Source organism: Tubulanus polymorphus, chromosome 2 (assembly GCF_964204645.1).
Source record: "Tubulanus polymorphus chromosome 2, tnTubPoly1.2, whole genome shotgun sequence".
In the NCBI taxonomy this organism is placed as follows: domain Eukaryota; kingdom Metazoa; phylum Nemertea; class Palaeonemertea; order Tubulaniformes; family Tubulanidae; genus Tubulanus; species Tubulanus polymorphus.
The window spans coordinates 18,418,400-18,446,181 of NC_134026.1; the positions used below are offsets into that span (position 1 = coordinate 18,418,400).

Below are 27,782 nucleotides of genomic sequence, written 5' to 3' on the forward strand. Positions count from 1 at the left end.
TTTCCATTTTGAAAGTTCAACGAGATAAAGAATCAAAACCAATACTAGCGAGGGTCTTCACACAACAAGCAACATATTTGCAGCTACTGTCCTGTCATCGGTACGGTCTAAAAATTTAAGCCTACCACCAGTCCAATGATTAGGTAACTAACTACTATCACCAACCAAGAAGGGCATTTCCAAACATAAAAATCCTGGGAAACACAAATAACATCGGAAATACTTAATGCTGTAATGGACTTGAGCCCTTACTTGTTACTATCATCACTATCGCCTACAATGGAGGCAAATGTCTCAAGGATATCAGGACCCGGTTTTATAGATTGGTATTACCTTTAACCCGGGCCTGACTCAATTGATAATGAATTGAGTTAGCCTCTGGGTTGAAGGTAATACCAGAAAACCAGGCCCTGGTGCAAAAATGTGCTCTCAATGTAGATCCATATTTGAGAGTATTCAATAAGCCACTTGTTGGCAGTTAGAGATGGTACCTTGCAAGTCTTTGATTATTAATCAAAAGCTACCTCTAACCTTTTGTGAGATCGTAACAACACATAAGGTCTATGTGTCATACTGACAACACATAAGGTTTATGTGAACATGCCAGTGTAGTAAGACAGTACTCTACCGGGATATCTGGATATGAAAATTAATTATCAAAAATTGCCCTGGTGCAAAAATGTGCTCTCAATGTAGATCCATATTTGAGAGTATTCAATAAGCCACTTGTTGGCAGTTAGAGATGGTACCTTGCAAGTCTCTGATTATTAATCAAAAGCTACCTCTAACCTTTTGTGAAATCGTAACAGAACTACTGACAACACATAAGGTCTATGTGAACATGCCGGTGTAGTAAGGAAGTACTCTACCGGGATATCTGGATATGAAAATTAATTATCTTTTTAGTTTATAGAAAGTTGCTGAAAAGATGAATGAAGATAAAACATCAACGTCGACGGATAATGATGAAGCTGATGAGGTGAGCGAATTTCATTAAGGCAAAAAGAACGACACTTTGTCTCTCATAATCAGCCGGGTTATTTTGTAAATTCAGGGATGAAAATCTTCCATCCAAAGACGGATTTCCGACCTTTTAGTTTCACTTCTATCATTCTTAAGAACAGTGTAAATCCGGGTCACAAAGTTCTGAGATCGGTAGATCACAGCGGCCATAAAAGCGCTGCGAACCGTAAAAGCGTTCATTATATGTGTTTTCCCGATCTCCATTCAAGAAGACAGTACAAATTGAATCAATAATTATATCTATTTGAATCGTAAACATTGTATTGATTGTACACGTAACACGGAATCGTGAGGCCGGGGCCGGTTTTTTGACTTGTGGCCGCGTCCGGGACTGTGACCGTGTTTCAGATGCTACCGGCGCAATTCAATTAAATAGTTGATTTTTTGTGGCTCAACTTCGTGGAGATTGTGTCAATTAATGGTAAATTTTCATAAAATTTTAAAACAAGAGGGGGGACACCTCTCGAGCTCCCCCCGCTCGCGACCTCCACATCATTGCTGGTTGTTGCGAACACTAGTTTCATTTATTATAATTGACATTTCCGACCTTTTGGATTTAGCCGTTTTCATCCCTGTAAATTGCAATAAGATTTTTAATCAGTTCATTTCCATAGCTGTGGGATGTGTTGATAATCAGTTTATATCTATAGCAGCCACATTTGTCCGTGAAATAAGCATTTTGTACCTTGTTCCTGCTCTACAGTCTACTTTATCCAAAAATTTTCTCATAGCTTGGTATGTCGATTTGGATGGGAGAAGGATAAGCCATATTGTTTGTACCTATGTACGTCATCCAAAATGGTTGCCACAGCCATATTTTTAGAGCCTGCATATTTCAGCTGAGGGGTATTGCTAGCTAGCTCAGCACTAGTTTACTTTAAGGCACGATATTTGATAATTGTTAGCACTGTCATAGGACCATTTCACATGGAATTGGGATCACCCAGTATTTTATTCTCGCCTCCTGGGGGAATTGGTGTGCCTGGACCCTTAGTTTTTGATTTGTTGACATAAATCTTGTACGCCTTATTTATTTTGGAATTGTAGGTATACCAAGATGCATCTGAAGAATACACGATGTAAGTAGCACTGAAAGAGGTGTCAAGACTTTGTATTTTTTGAAACAGTTGCAAAGTTGATGCATGCATTTGGAAAGTAATCATCATCAAATTCAGGATCTATATGAAGAAGTAATTGGACGAAGTTATGAATGCAATCAAATATTGACTATTCTAGTAATGCTATATTGACATAGCATATACAATTCAGGGCTGTTTTAGAATTCCAATGTAGGTATTCTAGAAAAACAATTCTGATTTATGGTTGTCCCTGTTGACAATTTTTAGCCCACTTTAGCGGGCTACTGCCTTCACTTTTTGTCAGTTGTCCGTATGTCCGTCCTTTCATCTGTAGACGGAATCCAGTTATTTTGGGAAGTTTTGAGGACGCTTCAATGTAATGTATTCATATTTGGGTTAAACATATAGGCCTATCTACCCTAGACACATCTTCAGCCCAAAAACTGGCCCTGTCCGATTCAAGATGGCTGACTGGCAGCCACTGTTGTTTGCCAAAATCAGCACTTTTTACACATATTTCAAGTTTTAGAGGGAAATTTTCGCAGATGCTTTGATTAATTATCTTGGTCTTTCATATGTATTTGTATCCCCTAAGGGCCCATCAGGAAAAGAAAAATTGGGTCGATCGGACTCAAGATGACCATCCTGTGACCTTTTTTTTACCTACAATGTCAATTTTGGCCTGAATACTGAGTCCTGTATCTTCCTACTGGTTTGCCATTTTTCATTGAAATTTGTGGTGGCTACTCTATGGAAAGGGATCTTCAACAGCTGGGACAGGTATTTTTGATCAGCCAATCATCACGCAATTGGCGGCCATCTTGGTGTCATCAGTACTCATTCGTAGGTGGAAAAAAGTTTTTCCACATAATATTGATACCTAAGCATATTTTGTTACCACAATCAATTGCAAAGTTGTAGCTCATAACGTTTTCTATGATTTTGGTGAGTTTCAGGGTCGTTGGTTTTTGTATATGGCCACCTGAGGGTGTTAAATAGTACAGTAAACCTTGCATAAGTCGGATCCGCAAAAGTCAGATAAACGGACAAGTCGTATAAATTCAGAGGTCCCGTTTTTTCTTTTTATTTTCAAGTAAATATCTGTCCCAAAGTCGGATTTTACTAGTCGGAAACTCGCCTATGTCGTAGTGTGAAGTGTGATCCCAAAATATAAAATCTATTCAAATTGTTGTCTCAAAGTCTGATCATTTATTAATCATGTATGAAATTACATTCTTTCAGATGTTAAAAATAGGCTTCATCGTAGCCAGGATATTATGTTGAAATAGTAAATAAATAAATACGTGAGTTTCATTCATTTTCATGTTTGATTTTTATTCCATTCAGTGACGTTTTTCTATGGCCATATTGCATTGTTTACTAAAAAAGTGAAAAATCTGACTTGCCCATAGTCGGATTTTTTTTGCTGGTCCCAAATGATCCGTCTTATGCGAGGTTTACTGTACAATAACTTAGTATTTTGATATTATATTCGTACCTATGAGTATTTTGCTACCACAATTGATTGCAAACTTTTAGCTCATGACATTTTCTATGATTGTGGTGAATTTCAAGGTCATAAGTTATTCTATATGGTCACCAGGGGGCGTTGTAGGCCTACAGGAGAATAACTTAGTATTTCCTTATTATATTGGTACCGAGGCATATTTTGTTACAATAAATTGTAGCTCATGGCATGTTCTATGATTGTGCTGAGTTTCAAGGTCATTGGGTTTTGCATATGGTCACCAGGGGGCATTGAATAGTAGAATAACTTATTATTCCCCTTTTATATTGGTACTGAGGCCTATATTGTTATCACAACCAATTGCAAAATTGTAGCTGCTGACATGTTCTGTGAATGTGGTGAGGTTCAAGGTCATTGGTTTTGGTATATGGTCACAAGGGGGCATTGAATATTGAAATTGTTAGATAGTTGAGGATTTGAAACCACTTTCCAAGTGGGCATGGTGTCCCTGGACCCCTAGTTTTGGGGTTTTTTTTATTGTCGGTGCGGGATGTTCATAATAATCTACAGGGCCCAGTTGCTCATATGTTGGTGTAATCTAAGCATGGGATAAATATCATGGTTACAATGCAGTTTTAATTGTTACAATGTCGAATTGATTAAATTTAGCCCATTTTTGAGTGACTGGCTTGAGGACCATTGCAAGCCCTTTTGTTGATTTGCCCAACATCAATAAAAGGTCGTTCATCCTCCACGTGCACAGATTCGAACCAGGAGATAGCACTGTAGACTGGATGGTGTGGATGAAGCACCATGAACATGCATTGAACTTTCAAATTCTGTTAATTCACCATCAGTATCGTGATATTTTGTTGTTGAGATCGAAACCCAATGTGTGATTAGTGCTGTTTGCTTTTTTCTTCAAATAACACGTAACTTGTTTTTCTGAATTAGAATTTTCATTCATATTTTATAGAATGAATTACAAAATAGCGGGTAATGTAATTTCAGTCAGCAGAGGTATTTTTGTAGATGATTTTGTAGTTTTTTAATAGTTGCAAAAGTTGTGAAGCACCCGTAATTGATGATTATCATACATTTTTGGTGGTGGATTATGAAGGTGACGGGCAAGCCCTGAAATGATTTTTCATTACTGATAGAATATAATGCTTTATGGTGGGCAATTCATGAGCTATAGGCTGCATTTTGTATCATGATTAGATTGCCATATGATTGAGACATATTTTATTTCTGCTTAGTATATATAGGTAAATTTATTTTCAGTAATACATCTCTAGATCATTTATTTGTCTTTGTCTTCATCTCTTGGGAGATTTTGATTGAGTTTTGGTTAATTGGGATTATTATGATTATTAGGATTAGTTAGGTTTAGGGAAGGGGACACTTAGTTTTTTAGCTTTCAGTTGGTGTGAACGGGCACCCTGTAATCGTTGTAGTTCCTGTCGATGTTTCTAAATCCTCATTTTGATTAAATTAAGCCAGAACTCACTCCATCGAGCACGCTTGGTTAAGAACATGTTTTTCGATATATTACATCAGTAGGGAAGCTTCTCTAGATTAGAGTAGCCATTTTATCATGGTCTAACTGGCGTCACCAAGGCAAGTTAACATTGTCTGGCTGTCGCTAACAAAATATAACCAAATAAGTTGCGGCCATCTTGGTCTCATGAGTCCTCATATTGATAGATGGAAAAATGTTTTTTGAGAAATATCAAGCAGGTTTTTGGACCCTTAGTTTCTGTTAATTCTTTATTGGTTTTACGTAGCTTTCATAATCATGCAACGTTTGATTACTATTGGAAATGAGGAGCATATATTCAAAGAGATATACACTGTATAAACATACTCTCTTCAACGAATACTCTTGAATGAACACCTCTCACAGTTTCCCCGTCATTCAAGAGTGATATCGCTGATATGAAAACAAAAAAGGGTTCATTCGCACCTGGAACGCCCTCTGGCGCGATGTATACGTACGTTATTTACATCTCCCTGGAACCTTCATGAATCATTTTGATTGTGTTTAAATCAGATACAGTGATCCTGATCAGCATTTGAATTTCCCAGGTTGATATTATTTTTGCTATCTATATGTATGTATGTCATATATATATATATATATATATATATATATATATATATATATATATATATATATATATATATATATATATATATATATATATATATATATATATATATATATATATATATATATATATATATATATATATATATATATATATATATATATATATATATATATATATATATATATATATATATATATTCAGTCTATAGGTTACCCACCTGTCACCAGGGTTGACTACATCAGGACGATAGAAAATTATAAACAGCTGTAGTCAGCGCGCTGAGAAACAGTGAGCTTCATTATTCCGTATTCGACACAGCCGTCTTCAACTACACGATCAGTAAACCGTTATGATGCGCTGCGTTTGTCACATTTAACAACAACAGCAGCCGAACTCTTCGGACATGTATTTCATTTCATACGACCACGCATTCTGATATTATCATTATGTAACACGTTTTCTGTCGCGAGTTGTGCCTCGAACGGAACATTGCAATTCATCAAACATTTCAGTTGTTTCGCACATAGCGGAATAATGTCCAATCCGAATCATTCTCCGACGTTTTATAGTCGTAAACGATGATGATAATTTTTTCGGCGTACTGCTTTTAGGAGAAAATAGGAAACAGTTGCTATTTATGCCGCGTTATTTATTTTCCTTCGTACACGTCGTAAGCGCACAAAAGGACGAGCGAGGATTTATGAACGCTTTATATTGGATTATTGTGATTCGAAGTTTCCATATCGTTGGGCGTATCATCTGAACGCATTGGACTGCGCTAGTTTTCCTCGTTGGAACGGTTTCGTTCAGTGAAAAAGCAGACATCATATATATATATATATATATATATATATATATACGTATACATATATACATGTTTTTATCAGCTCGATTTCATTAAGTTACGTGGCAGACTATTTCGAAACAATAGACGAAATTCTGTATTTGTTTTAAGCGCTGGACTGAGACTATAAATCGGAATTATCCGTTGATATATGGCCCTGTTGATTATTAAATTTTCTTTACAATGCTGGAGTAAACAGTGAAAGTGTATATTTTCTTGCGGAAAATATGAAATGAATGAATTATTAATTATTCATAACGACATGTTTAAGCTGATATGATGAATGGATAAAGATTGATATAAGATTTGTATATACACAACAATTAAGATAATCATTTAAACTGCGGTGTAAATTTGAGGAAGCTGCTACAAAGTGTGAATTGTTTTTGTTTGAGATATTTTGAAAACTTCTATATCGGTGTAGCGTCATGTCGACGAAGGCAGCATTTTTGGAATTCATTCTCGATTCTGATTCCGACGTGGAATTCAGTGACCACGAAGATGATGGGTGAGCAAATATGTAGAGAATGTCTTAAAAAGATGTTGATAATTCTGCGTGCGGTACTAAACTCTTATCTGTATTCTAAAGATTATAAGAAGAAATTTAGACAATCTAACTCATTTTATATACTTTGAGATGGTAATAACCCATTAATGCATGCATCAATTTGATGTCTAAACGCAACCCCTTAGATATTTACTAGGTAAATACCAATATCGCCATGCATTCTTCCAGCTTTATTTAATCGCTGAGACCTCACCTGAAACTCTTTTAATGCCTAGTTTGTATTGAACCTGATGACAATTATCGAATCTTGGCTGGCAAAAGCATGTTGCAACAGTAAGCTGTACCTTACTGCTAACATTTAGAAATAAAATTAAGTGCTCCACGGATTTGTAAGCATTTCTAGTAGATGTATTCATGAAAATGAAAGTGCGTCATAAATTCTTGTTATGCGATGCTAAATTCAATTCACATGTCAGCCTATACGGCATTTCTTTTAACATGCCAGTCAAGTGGGCGTAGTTCATTTGATAAAGCGTCATTAAAAACGTACAAATCAAATTGATATAGTGTTAAAACCTATAATAGTTCAAGGAGAACTTAACCTTTTTTCTGGTAAAAGCTTGGAAAGGGTATTATTTTTGCTAATATTATGAAATGATTGATATAGATAACTTGATGGGAGTGTCATAGGTATAGGTATAGGTATAGGGTATAGGTCGGGTTAGTGAAAAAGGAAGTTGTTTGTCAATCAGGTGATAAGCTGCAATCACACGTGCACTTTTGGCCCGTACTCAATTTGGCCCGGAATAACTGTTCACATGAGTGCCAAATGGGCCTGCGCCTGTTTGGACGTCGGACTTTATACCAGGCCGGAGCCAAATTTTAGTACAGGTTATTGCGTGTGAATTGCTACAGGTTCCGGAGTGACTCGCTTTGTTTAAGCAATATTTAGTATGGAGTGAGTGGTATACATATGAATGCGCTCTCTAACTAAGCACGGTCCAAATTTGACTCGGGCCTGATCCAATTTGGTCCGGGCCGAATCATCTCTGTGTGCTTGCGGCTATAGACTGACTGATTTCGGTATGAACGTGTTCGCTGTCTGTACCTACGACGACGCGATGATATGTGCCTTTTAGGTTCCATGCTTTATTTGATTAATTCTCATTTTAATAGGTCGAGATTTTTTAACATTGAGAATTTTTTTACTAAAGTTTAAACTAAAAATATTGAGCGCGATGAACTTGAGTTCAGCCGATCAAGTTATTCTAGATTTATATAGCCGAGAATTTATAAAGGTTTTAATGTGTTCGATTGGTAAACGAATCTAGAGTATGGATTCTGGTAATTTCGAGTACTATAAAGACTATTTTTGCGGTCTTTGTTGGTCATATTTGCGTATGCCTAGTCATTGTAGTAGATTTACCTCACTTTTGAATACTGAGTTGAAAATAGAACATGCATGCTTATCGAGAAATATAAGATCCCCTGGTGAAACGAAGTGAGCATAGGTTGGCCTTGCAACTGCCAGTGACTAGAGCCGTTTCTACCTACGTCCACCTTAAAAGTTGAGGTTTTGACTACAAGGATGTGGCCAAAAAATAACGACGGATCATAAAATACTAAGTTTACTCCAATTACCGTTGATTTATCGCATGGATCGAAATACATCAATAGATGCAAATTTACCGATAGATACAAATTTAAAAAATTAGAGTAAATATGTATGATCAATTGCTGTTTTGCTAAAAATTTGTTAGATAGCCAGTGTATATTGACCCCATTGCTTGAGTGGGCATGTTGGTTATAGTTGAGTTCACTTAGTTGAAAATATTGTGTAGCCTATATGAGTACCACTGCAAGAAAGCGCCAGTTAACATAGGATTATAGCTTGAAAAAACTTCAAAATGAGTGAAGAAAACTCGGAATCTATAGATATTAGGTAGGAGTATTGGACCAATAGATGTTCTTAAAGATCTTACAACAATCTATCTGCTATAACAAAGTTTTGGGCAAAACTTTATGCCAGCGAAGAAATTAATATTACATGACATTAATACTGTATTGTGAATCAGTAAGTAAACCATAATGTGAAAATCATTTAGAAACGCTGGTGATATTTACCCACCAGCCAGTTTATGTAGATGTTGAAATGAAGTCTAGTTCATCCACCTGCTACCTGGTTATGCTCTGCAGAAGACTGTCTATGGTATCTGACCGTGAGCCAACTCAATCGCTCATTGACACAGATTTGTGTCATTACGAGTAGATTATGTGATCCATTCAAAAATGGTGCCCCCACAATGTTGACTTTTGCCACAGTGCAATTAGTGAAAGACTCCTAGTCTGGACCAACAAGAGGCAGTCAGCAACCTGTTGTAAAAACTGGCACACTGACTATGATCAGTTCCGTCATGTGGTAGAAGTTGAACATTTACATCTTTGGCGACTAAAGCTGCGATCACATGGACGCGATTGGGCCCGGGCCAAACTGGCACGGATCGGGCTCGGGCCAAATTTGGCCCGTGTCTAATAAGAGAACGTGTTCACACGCAAACCATTAACTCGATATTAAACAATGCTCAAGCAAAGAGAAGTGCATCATTTCAGGTGCCAGTTGCAATTCAAACGCAATCATTTGTCTGGTGCTAAAATTTGGCTCGGGCCTGGTCCGACGTTTTGGGTCGGCCAAATTTGGCCCGGGCCAAAAGTGCTCGTGTGATCGCGGCTTATGTTGCCAATTGCTGGTTACATAACAATCGTAGCTAAACTCAGATCGACTACCTGCAATACAAATCATGCGACACGGACGACAAATGAGGTCGTAAGGTTGATCTTAACCTGAGTTAACCCTTTCACCTGTTGTTGAAACGAGGTGTCTGAATGGCTACAGAGGGGTAACTGGCTGCCAGGGCGAACTTCTGTTTTCGTAGCTAGTCGACTAGTGGTTGGAACTGATAACCGAATGCGCTATGTAGTTCGGTCCTGATGCATTGATGTCGAGCATCTTTGATCTAGGTCCGATCATGGACGTGTAAACTAGATTATATGTCCATGGTCTGATCTACAGTGTTCAATCGCATGGTTGACTTATTTTCAGACTATAGTTCCGACTAACTGAAATTCAGTTTCACTTAGTTCCCAAATAGTCGATTTACTCCGATAACTGAAGTTCGCCCTGGTGAATAAGCACTTCAGATTGGAAATGCAGACCCCAGCTTTTTTTAATCCCAGCAGAGACTTCTTCTATGCTACTATTAGTTATGAATTAATGTAGTAGGCCTACCCAATAAGGTTTGTTTGCAAGTTTGTTTGCTTTATTTTCAGCGATGAAGATATGGATCTGGGCTCGAGTATTGAGGAAACTACTGTTGCTCTCAATCTTTTCCTCAACAACAAGTTTACTCAAGCGAAGGACATTATGAAACCATGGTCAGTTGTATATTTTATTTAACAATATTGATGACTGATGTCTTTGGGCCCATCTCGGTTTCTATTAATCCTTTCAATGTATCTACATCGCAGTGCGGTGTGCAAATTGGTAATGGACTTGGCTAGTACACTGAAAGGGTTATGTTTATCAAACATAACGAATGTTTTTGCTAATTTTTCGATATGACATTCAGTCAAGTCATTCAGCCAGTCAAATTAAGTCAAATATCAATCAAAATTGTAATTTATTTTTCAGGGCTCATCGGAGCATGTACCCAGCACTTGGATATGGCACAATCATGTATCTACAAGCGGTTATGACATTTGATGCTGTGAGTTCATTTGACCTTGGTAGATGCCTAATTATTAGTAAATTTCGAGCATCTGAGCAGGAATTTTACAAAGAAGTATGGTTTAGCCATAGAATGCTGGGGTCAGTTGCTCAATGGTTGGTTAGAGCTAACAAGTAGATAGCTAGGCGATTGTGATTGGTAAAATAATATTGTGACTACACGCTATCTATCCATTTAATGGTTAAGTGCAATGGTTAAGTTTCACTTTTGAGCTACTGGATTTGATTTAAGATTATTTCTTTAGCGAGCAAATTTGAATTAAGGGTTAAATTGCTCTGTGTAATCCACCCCTGAGGAATGATTATACAGCTTTGGTAAAATTTTTAAGAACCCACGCTAGCGTGAAGATTGGGGCAGGTGAGATCTAATATGGTGTCTAGGTTGGTCATCTTTAATATCTTGTAAGTACAATAACAGCCTACAACTGGTGGATTTTCATGAAAGTTGATGTAAAGATTGGGGCTTGTGGAATGTCCATTTTAATTGAAAATTGAAAAGTTCATTGGTCATCAAACTTGGCCACTAGGTATCTTGAATTTTTTGTTAGCATGATACAGCCTACAATTCTTGATTGATTTTTTCATGAAACTCAGCGTGGGGATTGGGGCAAGTAACATGTCTATTAATTGTATTGGAAATGGAAGTTTGCGGCCATCTTATATGGCTGCCATGAAACTTGGTTTGCGGGTTGAGACATTAATCTGTTCCAGACTTGAAGCAACAATTCTCACAAAGTAAATGAACAATTTAGTAAACTGCTGTTTTCTATGAAGTATGCAATAGGGTACCTCTTTTCAATTTCTCGCCCCTTTACTGCCTGCTTACCCCAGGGAGACATACATGGCATTGCCACGTTCTAGCTAATCGTTTTGAATTCAGCATCTGAGAATAAGATATTCATTGTGATTATTGATTATAATGTCCAAGTTATTGATTGTAAAGTCCAAGTTCAAAAAGGTAAAGCTTACTTCTAATTTTTTTCAAAGTACATTGACATAAATCTGGTTGTCGTGGTAACATCTGGACCAGTGTCGGGCGATTGCAGTTTCTGGTTTGTTTTAAAGCACAACTTGCGCACGTTTCAATTTGGGATGAATATATTTTCAACATTAAACATCGTCGAATTAATTTACGATAGCGAAGTCACATATTTTCATTGTTGGCTCAACGGTAACAGGTTGTACTCGTCAGTTACGCATACGAAATCATGTGTCGCAGTTTAAATGAACCGATATTGCCGTGGCTAATTTTGTGTATGATTAAATCAAAGGATTTTTACATGAATACACAAGAAATAAGCCACAGGTATTAAAATTCAAAGACATGTAGAATATCAATTTTGAGTTACCATTTACTCGCAACGGGACATTTAGATAATTTTGCCAACATAACACTGGTAAACTGGGTTTACAAGTTTAATACTCGGATATAGAGTTTAGTGTCTTATACCTTCACGGGCTACACTTAACCCATACTGGTTACCTGAGCGACACTCAAATGCGGGTTTTGCTTACCTAGGTTGAACTGGGATATAAGTTGCCATCACAAGTAGAAGATTTTGCCCGGGTCAAATTGGCCTGGACCAGACTGAGTCCAACTTGGCCAGCGCGTACCGTTAGCCTAATAAGAGAGCGTATTCTCACATAAATCACTCAAAAATCATAAATCACTCTCTTATAAGGCACAGGCCAAATTTGACTCAGGCCTAATGCGGGCCAAATCGCCAGTGTAATCACGGCTTCAGTCGCTAGCATGGACTATGATATACCTTGGTAACAGTGCAGTGCATTATGTTTTATCAGCTGGCCTTGATATTTATTCACTAATCCTTTACACTGTCATATGATGTGAAATTGAGATTATCTAGTATATTGCTCCCTCCAGGGATAGTTGAAAATTTAGATACTGGTATAAAAGCTGTTATTCTTTCGGTACTTATGTATATTTTCTAATCACAATCAATTGGAAAGTTGTAGCCCCTAGATACATTCTATGATTGTGCTGAGTTCAACATGTATTACAGAGTCTTGGGAGCATTTAAATTTGTCAATTTAAAGTGGGCTGAGCCTTTATTTTATTTGTTCTGCTTCTTGCTAGAGTTCATAATTCATAATCTATTTAGACATTTTTTTGTTAGCTAAAAACGGCTTCAAGTGCGTAGCAAAGACTCTGTAGTAGTAATTGGGTTAAGAGTAGCTGGTGAATGATATAATAAGTTCTATAATAAGAATAAAATTAATGATCTCCTTTATTAACTCCTTCAAAGTTTTGGCCTCTTACTAGCAGTTTTATTCTGGTGGAATCGGGTTCAGTGCCCATAGACGTGCAGTTAGAATGTTCATTCGGATAATAATACTTTTTTGATAGTGATACTTTTTTGTTTCGATTTTATAGGCTGATATAGAATCGGCAATTCAAGCGAGCAAGCGTGCAGTCATCGTCTGCAATAAACACCGCAAGAAAACATCGATGATTGGCTCAATAACAAAATCATCATCGAAGGTTAATTACGATGATTTCACTGATGGTAAGCAATTTTCTTTCACGACTTGCATTTGTATTTTACAGCAATTAGTTCAGAAATCTGTGTCTAGACGTATCGGCTACACTCCGCGCGGTGGCGCAACCGTGCGGGATTTACGCGAAGCAGCAGAACACAAACATGGCCACTCTCTCAATTTTCAATGATAGAAATCGTGTGTGCATTTCAATTATTTCGGCTGTTAGGGTTTTAAGGCAAGATATAAGTTGATGATGCGATATGGCATGTTAATCAATGATGATTCCGCAGTGAAGCTAGTCAAAAACGGTGTCGATGGAGTGTACAGCTGCCAAAAACACTGAAATGTGCGTAGTTGCGTTACTATTTGCAGTGAATTGCAGATGAAACATGAAGCCTTAACGGCCGTTTAAAATAAAATTATACCAATCGCATTTGTAAAATAAAAATGAGATAGAACCTAAGTTAAAATTCTGGCCATTTCTAAAATGTTATTACTAATTTTTAGTCAGTGCGGAACGTTTAGTTTTCAAACAATAATGAGGGGTGGTAGGTAGTCATGCAATTCAAGTCATCATTTATTACACGTTACTTCCGTGTTGTTGAAAATCTCGCGAGTCCTGGACCAAACCCCAATGAACAATGTGATCTGTGTGCTAGCCACAAATGCACACAGATCACACTACACTACCCATTACACACTCCAGTACCCACAGCTTTCATATATCCATCCAAATATTTAGTGTCTTTCTTCCTGGATCCATTGAATGTGAATTATCTTATTAGATGTAAGACCAGGATTCATTCATGACCGATCTAGAAAATTAGGCCCTGTATTATAATTAAAAAAGCCCATATTAGATTTTTAAATTTGAATATCCACATAGATTAATCATGCAAAATATGTATTGATATTTTTTTTCGACATCAGAAACAGTACAGTTGTTTGAGCTGACCAGTGGTATCCTAAACGTCCTCCAAAATGTGAATCTCTCTATACACGAAAATACGGGCAACCACTTTTATAATAGCAAATACATGTACAAATAATAATGATGATAATAATAAACATTTATATAGCGTCTGTTTCTCGCGACAAGTTCACCAGCGCTGACATGTTTTGTAGTTACTGTGTGGGTGTTGAACAAGGAAATTTTTTTATGAATGTTTGAACAGGTTGATGTTGTGAAAATTTTTGGAGAGAATCAATATATATTTTGAATATTGAATTGAATTCTGGAATATTAATCAATCGAGACTGTATGGAGTCTAATAACAGTCTTGAGCTGGAACATGTAGTATCAGCCAGTTTCGCTAGTGTACAGTACAACGTCAATGCTGGATTTCTTCTCAAACTCAACTAACAATGATTTCTCGTATTCTATAGAAGATACATAATGTAGAAAAATCATGCGAGTTTTAGTCGGGTTTGCCTAATTTTTGGATTGAAATACCGAACATTGGGGTCAAAGTTAATTGAAAATGAACTAATTTTTGATCGAGTTCATCCGATATCTAAGAGGTGCCACCTGACGTGAGAGCTCATGTGCCGTTATCCCGTTGTATGACCAATCACATGCACTAAACCTCGGATGCGAGGTTTTGCTTTGCTAAATCAATTTGTAAATGATATCTGAAACACATTAAGCCGCCTTATTTCATTTCTAGAATCGAAATTAATCACTATCGATCAATCAACCTTGGCTGTTATTTCTATCTTCGCACATATTTTCTACCATTGTGAAATTAATCTATATTTTCGAACTCGTGTTTTATGTTATATATCTCTACTGAATACAGCGATCGCTGAATTTCTGTTTATTTTTTAACTGCTAAAATTTATTGTGCGCACAATAATCACGAGAGAAAATCAATGACTGACTCATTTCAGTCGGTAGAGTTGTCGTGGTACATTGAACAATGTAGTCAGAACAGCTGTTGCAGTTTTTAATACAGTTTAATAATATATAGATAGATGGGAATTTTTGTAATCTTCTCATATCCCTTGTGATATTCTGATAAATGGCACTTATGACATAATTGTCTGTTTAAATTTGAATCATTTTTGTTTATGTGATTTTACTGAACGTGCCGGTATGATCGTGTGTGGTGATGATGTATTGTAGGCTTAAGTATTCTGATGTATTTGTATATATTATGAAAATATATAGAACTCTTCCATAAAAGATTGAATATGTTATCAAATTATTGACTACTTTTATGATTGTATTAATTCTCAAATTGAGTTCAGAATCTAATGAAATTGTTGTACATACAGCAATGTTCAAGCCTCTAATGAATTCATAGTTGAGACAGTTTAAAGTCTCATTTTATTTTATTACCAATCTTAAATAAACTTATTTTTGATTACCCCAATAATTGTATTAATGACAGGCTTTCGAATATCTCATACTTTGGTATTACTGGGTTAGCATTGATTATTACTCTATTCTCTCTGATAACTTTGTCTGACCAGCAGTTACAAGTTTAGGGAAAATAATTCAAAACTCTGCTCTGAATATTTACATCATATGGGAATTTAGCGAGTACCTGGAATGTTCACTTTCCAGTAACAAAATTTAGTAGAATTCCTATTTTACTCACAATGATACTACCATCTTACATAGACCCCATATTTCAGAGCCATATAGCAATATTGATTTGACAGTTGAGTAGATAAGAACAGGACATCAACTGGAAATCATCAGGCATCACGTCCTTCCTTTAGTAATGAAGCAGAGATTTTAAGTCTTTTCGATTGTAATTTCAGAGGAAATCCATGCTGAACTATGCTATGCTGAATGCTTGTTGGAGCGGGCCCTACTCACCTTCGTACAAGATGAAAATCTAATCAGTTTTGTGAAAGGAGGATTGAAAATCAGACAATGTTACCAATCATACAAGTAAGACCATTTTTAGCCCACTCGGAACTTAAGTCCCAGTGGGCTATTGCATTCACTTTTTACGTTCTAGTTTTCTTCAGAAATTTTCGAGGCGCTTTGATGTATAGTTTTGATATTAGGTTCATGTTTGTATCTAATATAACAGCATCTTCAGCCAAAAAATTTTCTTTTGTCTGTTTGACTGTAGACAATTGAGTTTTCTTGGGAAGTGTTTGAGAGGCTTTGATGTATTGTTTTGATATTTGATTTGTGTATGTATCTACCCTAGCAGCATCTTCAACCCAAAAATTGGCCTGATTGGAACAAACTTATGGCTATTGTTGTTCACCCAAATCAGCAATTTTACTTTGGTGGTGCTACAAGTGAGTGTTCTGGCTGCAATCTGAGCACGCTTGCAATCGTCGGCTACCAGCACGGACTAGGTCGCCTGACGATCACACAATTTCTTAAAAGTCTAATCTGAGCAATATGTGTGCCCATTGCCATCAGTAGAGTTGCTTTGCAAGTGCGGTCTGAGTCCACCATAAGAAAATATCTCTGACATCCTCATATCAGTATATATCTACTACTCATAGAGGGCACCAATTATCGAAATCGATGTTAGTCTATGCCAGTAATAACACCACTTGCGTAACAGCTCGGATTTTCTGATTATCAAAGCATGGATTACCAGGCTCAAGTATAAAATATGGAAAAGCAGTCCAATGGCCTTTTTACCTGACGTATCAATACGCACAATGCTGACCAAAGATCTGCCATTCTCAACATTCCCGACAACCCGACATACCGGCACTCCTGACATACCGACAATCCGACATACCGGCACTCCTGACATACTGGCAATCCGACATACCGGCAATGCTGACATACCGACACTCCCGACATACCGGCTCTCCCGAAATACCGGCACTCCCGAAATACTGGCACTCCCGACACACCGGCACTCCCGACATACCGGCAATTTGACATACCGACACTCCGGCAATGCTGCAAACCTACATACAGATATTCCAGTCATTATTTAACCAGGCCAGTTGTTTTGAGAATATATATTTGCAAGGCTGGGGCGTTCGGTTCCTAATAATCTCCTGTAGAGAGATGCTGGCATCATGGGGCGTTCGGTTCCTAATAATCCCCTGTAGAGAATTCCGCGGTATGTCTAGGGATCGTTGGGTGTTTGGTTCCTAATATTCCCCTTGGATCGTGGTGCATTCGGTTCTTGATATTCCCCTGTACAGAGGTGCCGGGATCGAGGGCCTTCAGTTCCTAATAATCCCCTCTAACACTGCGTCAAAAACACTGTCTCAGGAAAACGAATTGTAGTGTAAAATGAAATAAGAAGCCTGTTCCGACCTTCATATGGAATATTTCACAATTGTACAGTTGTATAAACCCGTGCACACACTAACAATATTGAAGTTTCAGCTGTATATCTATTAAACAGAAACATTTACATAAATATTGCACAAGTTCTTGGTACATAGATATATAGATATTATGCGCGCATAAATCGATATGATTGCAAAATTGGTATTGCAGACATGTTCATAAAGGGTCGAAAGCTCTACAGGTGGCCATCTTTGACAGCTGTTTGCAATTGCGGTAACAAATCAGTCCCCCAGCATGGAAAATAGATATCTGAACACAGTCTGTGGTTGAACAGATTGTACACTTAGACAAATCGGGGATCATTTCAGAATTAAGACTATATCCAAAAATGGGTTCAAGACTGGGAAGAGGTTTGGAAATAGTTTGGCATATGGAATTCATGCATTTACCCTCTCGTTTTGGCTTTAGGGATGATATTGTAATGACTTTCGTCATTATTTCTTTACAGAGAATGTCAGCGAATTTTGCAACACAGATCATGGAAAACAGACAAGATGAAAGCCCACTTTGAGAGTGGTGTCAGAATGGGTATTGGCGCTTTCAATTTGGTATGTTTGATGTTAAAAAAAGTATGCTTGTGCCAAAGAAGTGAAATTTTCGTAGTCACTCAAATTATAAAGATGAATACATAGCTATTGGCAAACGGACTGTTAAAAACTGCCTGATTTCCAATGAGGGGTGTGGCTAAGGTTGTTTTATAGTTCATCTCTGTGCGCCAATTTTGTTAGGCAAGAGGCTCCCATTGATTCTAAAAAAACTGACTAATCAACTAGCGAAAAGATGAGGACTAGAAACACATGGAAATGTGAATGTTTTCACAAATCATCTTCGCTGGAGCATGATTTTGCAATCAATGATATACCAGTAGGTATATTTTAGAATATGTTTGTGCCACAAAATCAATTGTGCACGCAATCCATGCAGATGTGACACGAACAGTAAAAAATGTAGTCCATGTTTTTCTTTCTTTTGTCAGATGATTTCATTACTCCCAACGAAGATACTCAAGTTACTAGAATTTGTAGGCTTCTCTGGCAATAAGGTATGAAACAGCTAAGGAATTAAAGTAAGACAACAAATGCGATGTGTTGTCTTGAAATTCTGAAACTACCTTTTGTTAGGCAAAAATTTGTAAAACTTTTTAAGCCTATTCTGGAATAGTTGTTGTGGCTTTTCGCCACAGATAAGTTTCAGTAAAATTGAATATAAGAATTTGTCAAATTGTTAGTTCAACATGACCATGAAATGGCATCGTAAAATTGCTATATTTGATATCATTGTCTGAAATTTCTCAGAGATATGGTCTATTGGAGCTTGAGAAGGCTTCGTGTTTACAGCATGGTTTGAGGGCGCCATTGTGTTCTATGATTCTCATATCATACCACACTGTTGTCACATATGTTTTAGGTATGTGTCGATGTTTGTTATAGCTACCAGGGTATACACACCGGGTACTAGTTCTTTTAAGTTCAGTTATGCTCTATTTAAGAAAATGACCATGTCGTCTTTTCACCTTCTACAGGTACAGCGGATGGGGATATTGAGTTTGCTGAAAACATGCTCAAAGTTTGTTTGCGAAATTATCCAAAGGTAAATACCATTCGACAGTATTTTCCTATTCTCTTTAGTGCATCGTACTACTGCACTAAAAAATTACTATTGGTGAAATTTGGCAAAGCTGCTCTCAAGGATGCTGAAAGAAATTGATTTTCGAACTGTATTCCCACAGGGCTATTGCATTCACTTTTCCGTAGTCAGCCATCCACCTGTAGAATCTAGTCTTTTGGAAAGTTTTTGATATGCTTTGATGTACGGTTTGGATATTTGGTTCAGGTTATGTATCTACCCTAGCCAAATTTACTGACAAAGAATTGGCCCAATCAGAATCTTGCTATTGTTGTTCGGCAAAATCTGCACATTTTTGAAGTTTTAATGGCACATTTTGAAGACAATTGATCAATTGCCTTGAGGTATATGTATCCCCTGAGAGCCTAGCATTACAAGAGAAATTGGGTTGGTCAAAAACAAGATGGCTATCTTTGAAATTTAAGTTTAACATATCAGACAGGTTTTTGGTTCATTCAATTTTTTACGTAGCCAGCAGCCATCTGAGTTTCATCAGTTCTCGTTCATATCTGGATTATCGTTTTTGAGGGAAATATCAATATGCTTTAACTTCAAATCTTTCATTGTATTTTGTCTGCACACGGGCGAGGGAGATTGTATAACGCATACTGTATTTTTGCATTCAAATGTGCTCCTACTAAATTCATGTACATTGAGCTGATAAGTTTGAAGTTCTGGGCTAAAACACATGAATGATTTCCATGCATTTTTAGCTGGGAGCTACCGGTATTAATTGCGAAGAGGTGTGCTTGATTTTACTTTACTGCAATTTAGCTGTGTCATTGAATTCAATTGTTTTCTGTTACAGGGTGCTCTATTTCTATTTTTTGCCGGTCGTATAGAAGAGATTAAAGGAAATATAGATGAGGTATGAGTCATTGAAGCTGAAATCATTGATGGAAGTGGTTTTTAGTTGATGATAAATTCTCGTATATCATTTAGGCGATATTGAGATTCGAGGAGTCTATTGAATCACAGTCAGAGTGGAGACAATTTCATCACCTGTGTTTCTGGGAACTCATGTGGTGTCACTGGTAAGTGTTTTTCGACCCTATCATCAATAAGTTACAGTATTTGAAACCATTCTTCAGGCCTCCTGAAAGCCATACTGGCCAGGTTTTCCCATGAATTATGCCTCAAATGCGCAGGGGCATTAGAGGCCCCTCATCCTGTATCTTCATTATTTCCCAAATTTAAAGTTACCAATCTGCCGACTGAATTTATAAATTCCTGAAATTTAGATTCGCGTCATGATAGATAAAGCTGCTTTATGAATTTATTTATTCTTTGGTACATTTTGTATTCCTCCCATTTGGGGAACTACCGGTAGTCAATAAATTCTTACATGCGTCCTGTTTGTAGTTTTAAAGGTGATTGGCTGATGGCAATGAAATATGCAGAGAAATTATGTCGTGAAAGTCGTTGGAGTCGAGCCACGTATACATATCAAAAAGCTTCATTCCTGATGATGTGCAATAAAATTGAGAATTCATCTGAAACTAGCGAACATATCGCTTATTTATTAGGGTATGAAATACATGTACTTTGCAATGTTAGATTAATCCTGTGACGGAAATAGTTATTTATGGGATGTGCTCTTCTTGGTCTAGTAGCTCAAAAGTTTTTAAAGATAACTGGTGGATAGATACCATAGTAAAAATGAACATTTGATCTTCACAAGTCAACTATCCACTGGTTAACTAACTCTAACCAACTTTTGAGCAACTGGCCCATGGTATTTTGCCAGTTACAGCTACAGGTTATCTCGTAGCTTATTTACATGGTTTTATACGAGATATGAAATTATTTTCATTTCTCATTGGTTATTTTCATACAAAGGTTGACTGTATGATAGCAACTTCACTAAATAATAGAATAACTCGGTATTCTAGAAGAATCACCATGGCAGTGAAAACTCACACACCACAGTTGTTCGAAATATAAATTTGTCAACTTCAATGAAGTGACCCGGGCATAACATTTAAATAACATTTTATATAGCAAGATATTTTTTCACCGCCAGAAGTATATTTTGATATTTCAAATCATTAGATGATATTTTCATGCATTGATTTGTATTCAACTCAATCAAATATCATTTATACTTCAAAATATTAGATTTGAGTGTGCTGTATGGTAAAATTTTTGATTTGTAGTGTTTTTTTTTTTTTCGTACAACAGAGAGGTCCCTGGACTGAAACTAAGAATAGCTGGCAAGTCACTACCTATAGAGAAATTTGCTGTCAAGAAAGCAAAACGATTCCAAACTCAAGGAAACAGGCTTACATTACCGGCTTTAGTAAGAACTCTTTGATATATGCTGCTAACTTTGTGTGTCAGCTAGCTGCTGAAAAATCTGAATTCCTACCACATCTGTGTCTGATAATGGTTTTAATTTGTATTTACAGGAGTTGTTGTATGTATGGAATGGCTTTTCAATAATTGGCAAGAAGACAGAATTGTTAGATCCATTAATACAGATCGTAGAAGAAACTATCAATGAAATCGTGAACCATAAAGGTACAGATAAATTTTTCAGGGTACTATTGTTGTTAAAGAACGGTCAGATTAAAAGGTTGACAAGTACAGAAGTGCAATGTACAGATTTTTAAGGGTCTTTTAAAAGATATCTTTACCACCTGAAAGATACTTGATGTACAGAATGTTAAATGTGCTACTCATTAATTCTGACAAATATTGCTTAACTTACAATATACCAGATGTGCAGCATTCTTAGTTATCATAAGGCATTCCCTTATCTTTTCATTTTGTAGATTCCTTAATTCCTTATCTTTTGTTTTGCAGATCAATATCAATATTATGATGATGATTATTGTTTAGCTTTGTTGCTGAAAGGAGTTTGTTTGAAACATAAAGGAAAACGTTTTCAGGCCGAAATGTGCTTCAGAGAAATCAAAGACCTGTAAGTCATTTGTAATTATGGAAAACCATAGTAGGCCCACTTGGTACTTAAGTCCCTAGTACATTCACTATTACGTTCCTTATTACGTACCTATGCATATTTTGTAATCACAATCAATTGCAAAGTTGTAGACCATGACACTTTCTATGATTGTGGCAAATTTCAAGGTCAAGTTTCAAGGTTTCTTTATATCTTCACCGGGAGTGTTGAATTTTCAAATTGTCAAATTGTCGAGCATCAAACAGCACTTCTCATCTCAAACAGTATTATTTTTTCATCATCTTTACTCTTATCATTGTACGTACCATCATTTGCATCATCATTTCATCATCCCAAACACATTCGCAAACATAATTAATCTTCTGTGGGTCAAACCAATGTTACCGAGTAATAACTATATGACAGTACTGTTATTATTTGTAAATCGCTTTCAGGGAAAAGAAGTGTAAAGAGGATGCGTACCTTTCACCTTGGGCTCAGGCGGAATTAGCGTTCATGTTATTGGAGGAAGAAAAATGGGATGACGCCAAGAAGCAATTGGAACAAGTAAAGTAAGTTGCGATATCTGTCCTTTATGTAAGATCAGTTGGTGAAACTTGCACAGGAATATCCTTTAATGAATCACACTGCTCGTGTTGTAAGGATGATATGAAATCCCACAATTAATAAAGTTAGTCCATAATGTTTACTTGTGCTCATACTTAATTATACATTTCAAAAAATTCCTAACGGTCATCTTCAGGCATACTGTATTATAGAATTCTTCATTCATTGCTTCATAACAGTTGTACTTAAGCATTGCTAAATATGTCTAATAGGACTTTGTTGAAACATTGAATGAAACAATTTGGACTCCTATGTGGGCTATTGCCTTCACTTTTCGTGGGACCTGTAGCTTACTAATGGTTTGCCATACCGGGTATGCTTGTGGTGAGTTTCAAGTTCCTTGGCTTTTTTGTATGATATGTCCACCAGGGCAATGAATAGCATTCCATGTATACACAATGTATATTGAAACCTAGGCATGTTTTGTTACCTCAATTGATGTCTGATTATGTATGATTTTGGGGTGTTTCAAGGTCGTTCTGTATTTGTTCACCAGGGGGTGTTAAATATTGAAATCTCAAGTGGGCATGTAAGTGGGCCTAGTGTCCTCTGACCTCTAGTTCTTTCTTATTGTGGGATTTTATATTTTACATAGGATAGCTTTTGTTGATTATGAATAGACTACATGCCACAGTATAAGAAGAATAGCCTACTTAATTCAATGAAATATTTGGACTACATCTTAATTCATTACTCAAATTGAGCAGATCTGAGTTTGAAATGAACACTGAAACACTATTAGACAACTGCTTGAGTAATACTACTCGAGGAATAATAGAGAATGTGCTAAACATCATATCCTTGGTTTTAAGAAACACTTCTAATATATTGGTTGACTATATATCATAATAGCGTATGTACATGTACACTGTTTTTCTTCATTCCTGGAAAGCCAGAAAAATTAGCGACTCAGAACTTAAATGTACATTTAACACTTTTTTTATTCATATTCATTGTGTTTTTCAGGAACAACTATAAAGGCTATGCTTTAGAATCTAGGTTACACTTTCGAATACATGCTGCGTCATTGAAGATAAAGGCGCATTTGAAAGGTGCCGAGGGTACCCCACCGGCATCACCAAGCTGCACAAAGAATGAGTATCAGGATATGATGCCCAATCTGAACTCTCCAATATCACCATCTGCAAACTCTGATGAATTCTTCAAGCAGACATCTGTATGATGTTAGCGATACGTCTTAGGAGGATTTAGATAGTTCGCCATTTTAGTGACACAGTTTAATAACATTATTTTCAGCAATACGTGGTAGTACTGTAATCCTCTCTGTAAGAAGGTTTACAGTGAAACTTGATTTTCAGCAATACGTGGTAGTACTGTAATCCTCTTTGTAAGAAGGTTTACAGTGAAACTTGAGCCTAATGTAATGTTTCTCATTAAATTGTTTTGGGCTAATCAAAGTTTAGTGCGGTATTGTAAAATAAATGTCTGTCTTAATGTGTGAGGTTTTAATGTAAGAAAGAGTATATCATTCATATTATCATTGGAGTATAAGAAATGTTCTTATATAGCCAGATGCATAATTAGAAGGAATTACCTAAGCGCCCAGAGTTATGAATCTACCGGTACTGGTAAATGAAATCAATGGATGGGGGAGAGAGAATTGATTTTCGATTGAAGCTTTTACTGTCTTTGTGAAACCTTGACACCTGCTATTGCTATCCTATTGCCATTCAAGCATTCATTGGCAATTTACTCGCAATGCATGGTTATGAAGCCTACCTAAAAGCTGACCACAATCGCTAAGATTTGTACTCGCCGAAAGTCTGTTTGGGGCTTTTCAAAAATTTTAACTGATAATCATTTTCACTGTACCGGTATGTCCAGGAACATTCCATCATAATGAAGGGTACAAATGATATTGCATCAAGTTTACAGCTACAGTTAAAACGGATCTGTGACTGTGTATTTAGCTTTTTTTAGGTGATAGATGTATTTTTAGCCTACTTGGGACTTTAGTCCCAGCAGGCTATTGCGTTCACTTTTCGTCCGTCATTCGTCCGTCCGTAGACGGAATGCAGTTATTTTGGGAAGATTTGAAGATGCTTCAAGGTAATGTCTTGATATTTGGTTATGCGTGTATCTACCCTAGACACATCTTCAGCCCAAAAACTGGCCCTGTCAGAATCAAGATGGCCGACTGGCAGCCATTGTTCTTCGCCAAAATCAGCACTTTTTACACGATTTTGAACTTTTTGAGGAAAATTTTGAAGACGCCTTGTTCAATTACCTTGATCTTTTGTATATATTTGAACAAAAATTGGGTCGATCGGACTCCAGATGGTTGTCCTATGACCTTTTGACCTTTTAAGTGCCCAAAAATGTCAATTTTGGCTCGAATTCTGAGTCCTGTAGCTTCCTACTGGTTTGCCATTTCTCATTGCAATTGCTGATGGGTATTCTTTGGAAAGGGATGTTATATACCTGAGACAGGTATTTTTGATTAGCCAATTATGGCGCAATTGGCGGCCATCTTGGTGTCATCAGTACTCATTCGTAGGTGGGAAAAAGACATTTTCAACATTATATTGATACCTAAGCATATTTTGTTCATCAATGAATTAGAAAGTTGTAGCTTATAACGTGTTCTATGATTGTGGTGAGTTTCAAGTTCATTGGTTTTTGTATATGGCCACCAGGGGGCGTTGAATAATACAATATCTTAGTATTTCTATATTATATTTGTACCAACACATATTTTGTTACCACAATCGATTGCAAAGTTGTGGCTCATGACATCGTCTATGAATGTGGTGAGTTTTAAGGAAATTAGTTATTCTATATGGTCACCAGGTGGCGTTGAATAGTAGAATAACCTAGAATTTCCTTATTATATTGGTACTTAGGCATATTTTGTTACCATGATCAATTGCAAAGTTGTAGTTCATGACATGTTCTATGATTGTGGTGAGTTACAAGGTTATTGGGTTTTGGATATGGTCACCAGGGGGCGTTGAATAACTTAGTATTTCCATAATAAATTGGTAACGAGGCATATTTTGTTATCGCAATCAATTTCAAAATCGTAGCTGCTTACATGTCCTATGATTGTGGTGAGTTTCAAGGTCATTGGTTTTTGTATATGGTCACCAGGGGGCGTTGAATATTGAAATTGTTAGATCGTTGAGCATTTGAAACCACTTTACAAGTGGGCATGGTGTCCCTGGACCCCTAGTTTATGTTAACAACTACATGTACTAGGTACATTTGAGTTTTAAAATTTTATCTAAGTTATTTCTAGGTTGATCTGTGAGCACAAAATATGTATGTAGCAACATGACAGTAGGCATATAGTTATAATAGGTGCAACCTACTTGTAAAGGTTATGGCTGGTAAAATCTGAGAGTTTGAAAAAACCGAGTTTGAGATTTTGCAATATCCTAGTCTTGCAATAGTATTCAAATATAGTGGGGTCTTGATAGGTGAAAATTTGTATTTATGACCAGTTGAAATATTGATTGGTAATGTTGTTGAGGTTGCCATCGGATAGTAATCACACTATTTTCCTGTGGAATCACAGGCTTTTTACTTAGTAATCTGAACTTTGAAAAAAAACTGGTGTTTTTATAAAATTTCTATGTTATGTATTTACCATTCTATAGTTTATGAGAATAGAATCTGATTAACAATGAGAAATAATGGTTATCAATCTCAGAGTTTTCTTGTGTCCATATACAGGGCACTACTGCCGCAACAAATTTTGTAAAAGTGAATATTAGGCTTCAGCCTGCTGATAAACTGTGGATTTATACCTTCAAATTTGCGGAATATCAGAAATAATCGCCACTGAATTTAGTTCAGGTGCACAGATTTTGCGACCGTTGTCAAACTAACTGCACCTGAATTTCAATTAGTCCAGGACCGTGGCTTGGAATATCTGAACCATACAAAAAAGGACTGTCATGCTGGTACCAAAACAGTGGAGAGTTAAATTAACATGTTGAAGTTTCATCAGCTTGCTCACATGCTGTTCAGGTGATAGTTTTAACCAGTCAGGACCACTTGTTACATCTGAAGGTCACCCTAGAGATTGAATTTCCTTTTGCCATGAGAGCCAATTTCATAGACTTTTCCTATTTTCAAATTTTGAATTTGTTAAGAATCTGACACTTTTAAGTAACCTAATTAAGTGGAACATAGAAAGAAATACTTAAACAACTGGTACCAGTTGCTCAAAAGTGACTCGCCCCAGGTGCTCCAATGTCTATCTATCATTTGAAATATGATACGGTAAAATTGTTAACCCTTTCAGTGCGGTGTACAAATCAGTGATGGATTTTGCTAGTACACTGCACTGCGGTGTATTGATTTAATTAGTAATTACTAATTATCTCTCTTGAAAGATGGCAGCACCTGTCAAACATAGTGAAATATTAGTAACTAACGATATACCGCGCCAGGGTGTAGACGCACTATAGTGCTATTCCCGTTATTCAACACACTAGGGTGGAATTTTTCAGAATTTTCAAATTATCTTCAGCACTATAGGGTATTAATTAGCCAGCACTGAAAGGGTTAATCATCTCATTTTTGGTTCCCTTGGTAGAATCGATAGCTGCAATCGCATGAAAATTTTGGTTCCCAACTAGTTCCAATAGTGACCCCTTGATTGTATAGCGTCGAATGCGTGGTTTGCATGTGAACACCCTCTCTAATTAATATAGGCATTGGACAAATCATCCTGTGTGATCGCTGCTAATATTTTTGAATATTTATTTTAGTGGTGGTTATTTTCGTAGGCTATTGTATGTAACGATGGACGTATTGAGTAGAGCTCAGTAGTTTATACATCCACGCTCTAACCATTCTGTTGTGATTTGATAATCAAGTACTGGTACTATAAATAAATATATTTGATATTTTAGACATCTTAAGCGATTTATTTTTTATATATAACAAGGACTTGTTCAGACGGTGTTTTTTGGATAATTTTCAGCAAACTGCTATGTAATCAATCAGCAGCCAACTTAGTATCATCTATTGGAAGGAGATTTTT

General features: G+C 36.6%; 1 protein-coding gene across 2 annotated transcripts; it reads left to right on the forward strand.

Annotated features, from left to right (window-relative positions):
- LOC141900074 (tetratricopeptide repeat protein 39B-like) lies at positions 1-27,617 on the forward strand. Of its 2 annotated transcripts, XM_074786792.1 has the most exons (19): positions 1-143; positions 907-979; positions 2,071-2,102; positions 10,364-10,468; positions 10,725-10,800; positions 13,216-13,348; positions 16,092-16,224; positions 18,062-18,161; positions 18,590-18,655; positions 18,909-19,020; positions 19,136-19,203; positions 20,048-20,107; positions 20,182-20,273; positions 20,602-20,766; positions 21,421-21,538; positions 21,648-21,759; positions 22,045-22,162; positions 22,597-22,713; positions 23,735-27,617. In XM_074786792.1, exons 2-19 carry the CDS (start codon positions 929-931, stop codon positions 23,949-23,951), a joined length of 1,875 nt encoding a protein of 624 aa, XP_074642893.1. In that variant the 5' UTR covers positions 1-143; positions 907-928; the 3' UTR covers positions 23,952-27,617. The 2 variants fall into 2 exon arrangements, with proteins under 2 accessions (XP_074642893.1, XP_074642894.1); XM_074786793.1 differs by lacking the exons at positions 1-143; positions 907-979; positions 2,071-2,102 and adding an exon at positions 6,910-7,036.
- The last annotated feature ends 165 nt before the right edge of the window (positions 27,618-27,782 follow it).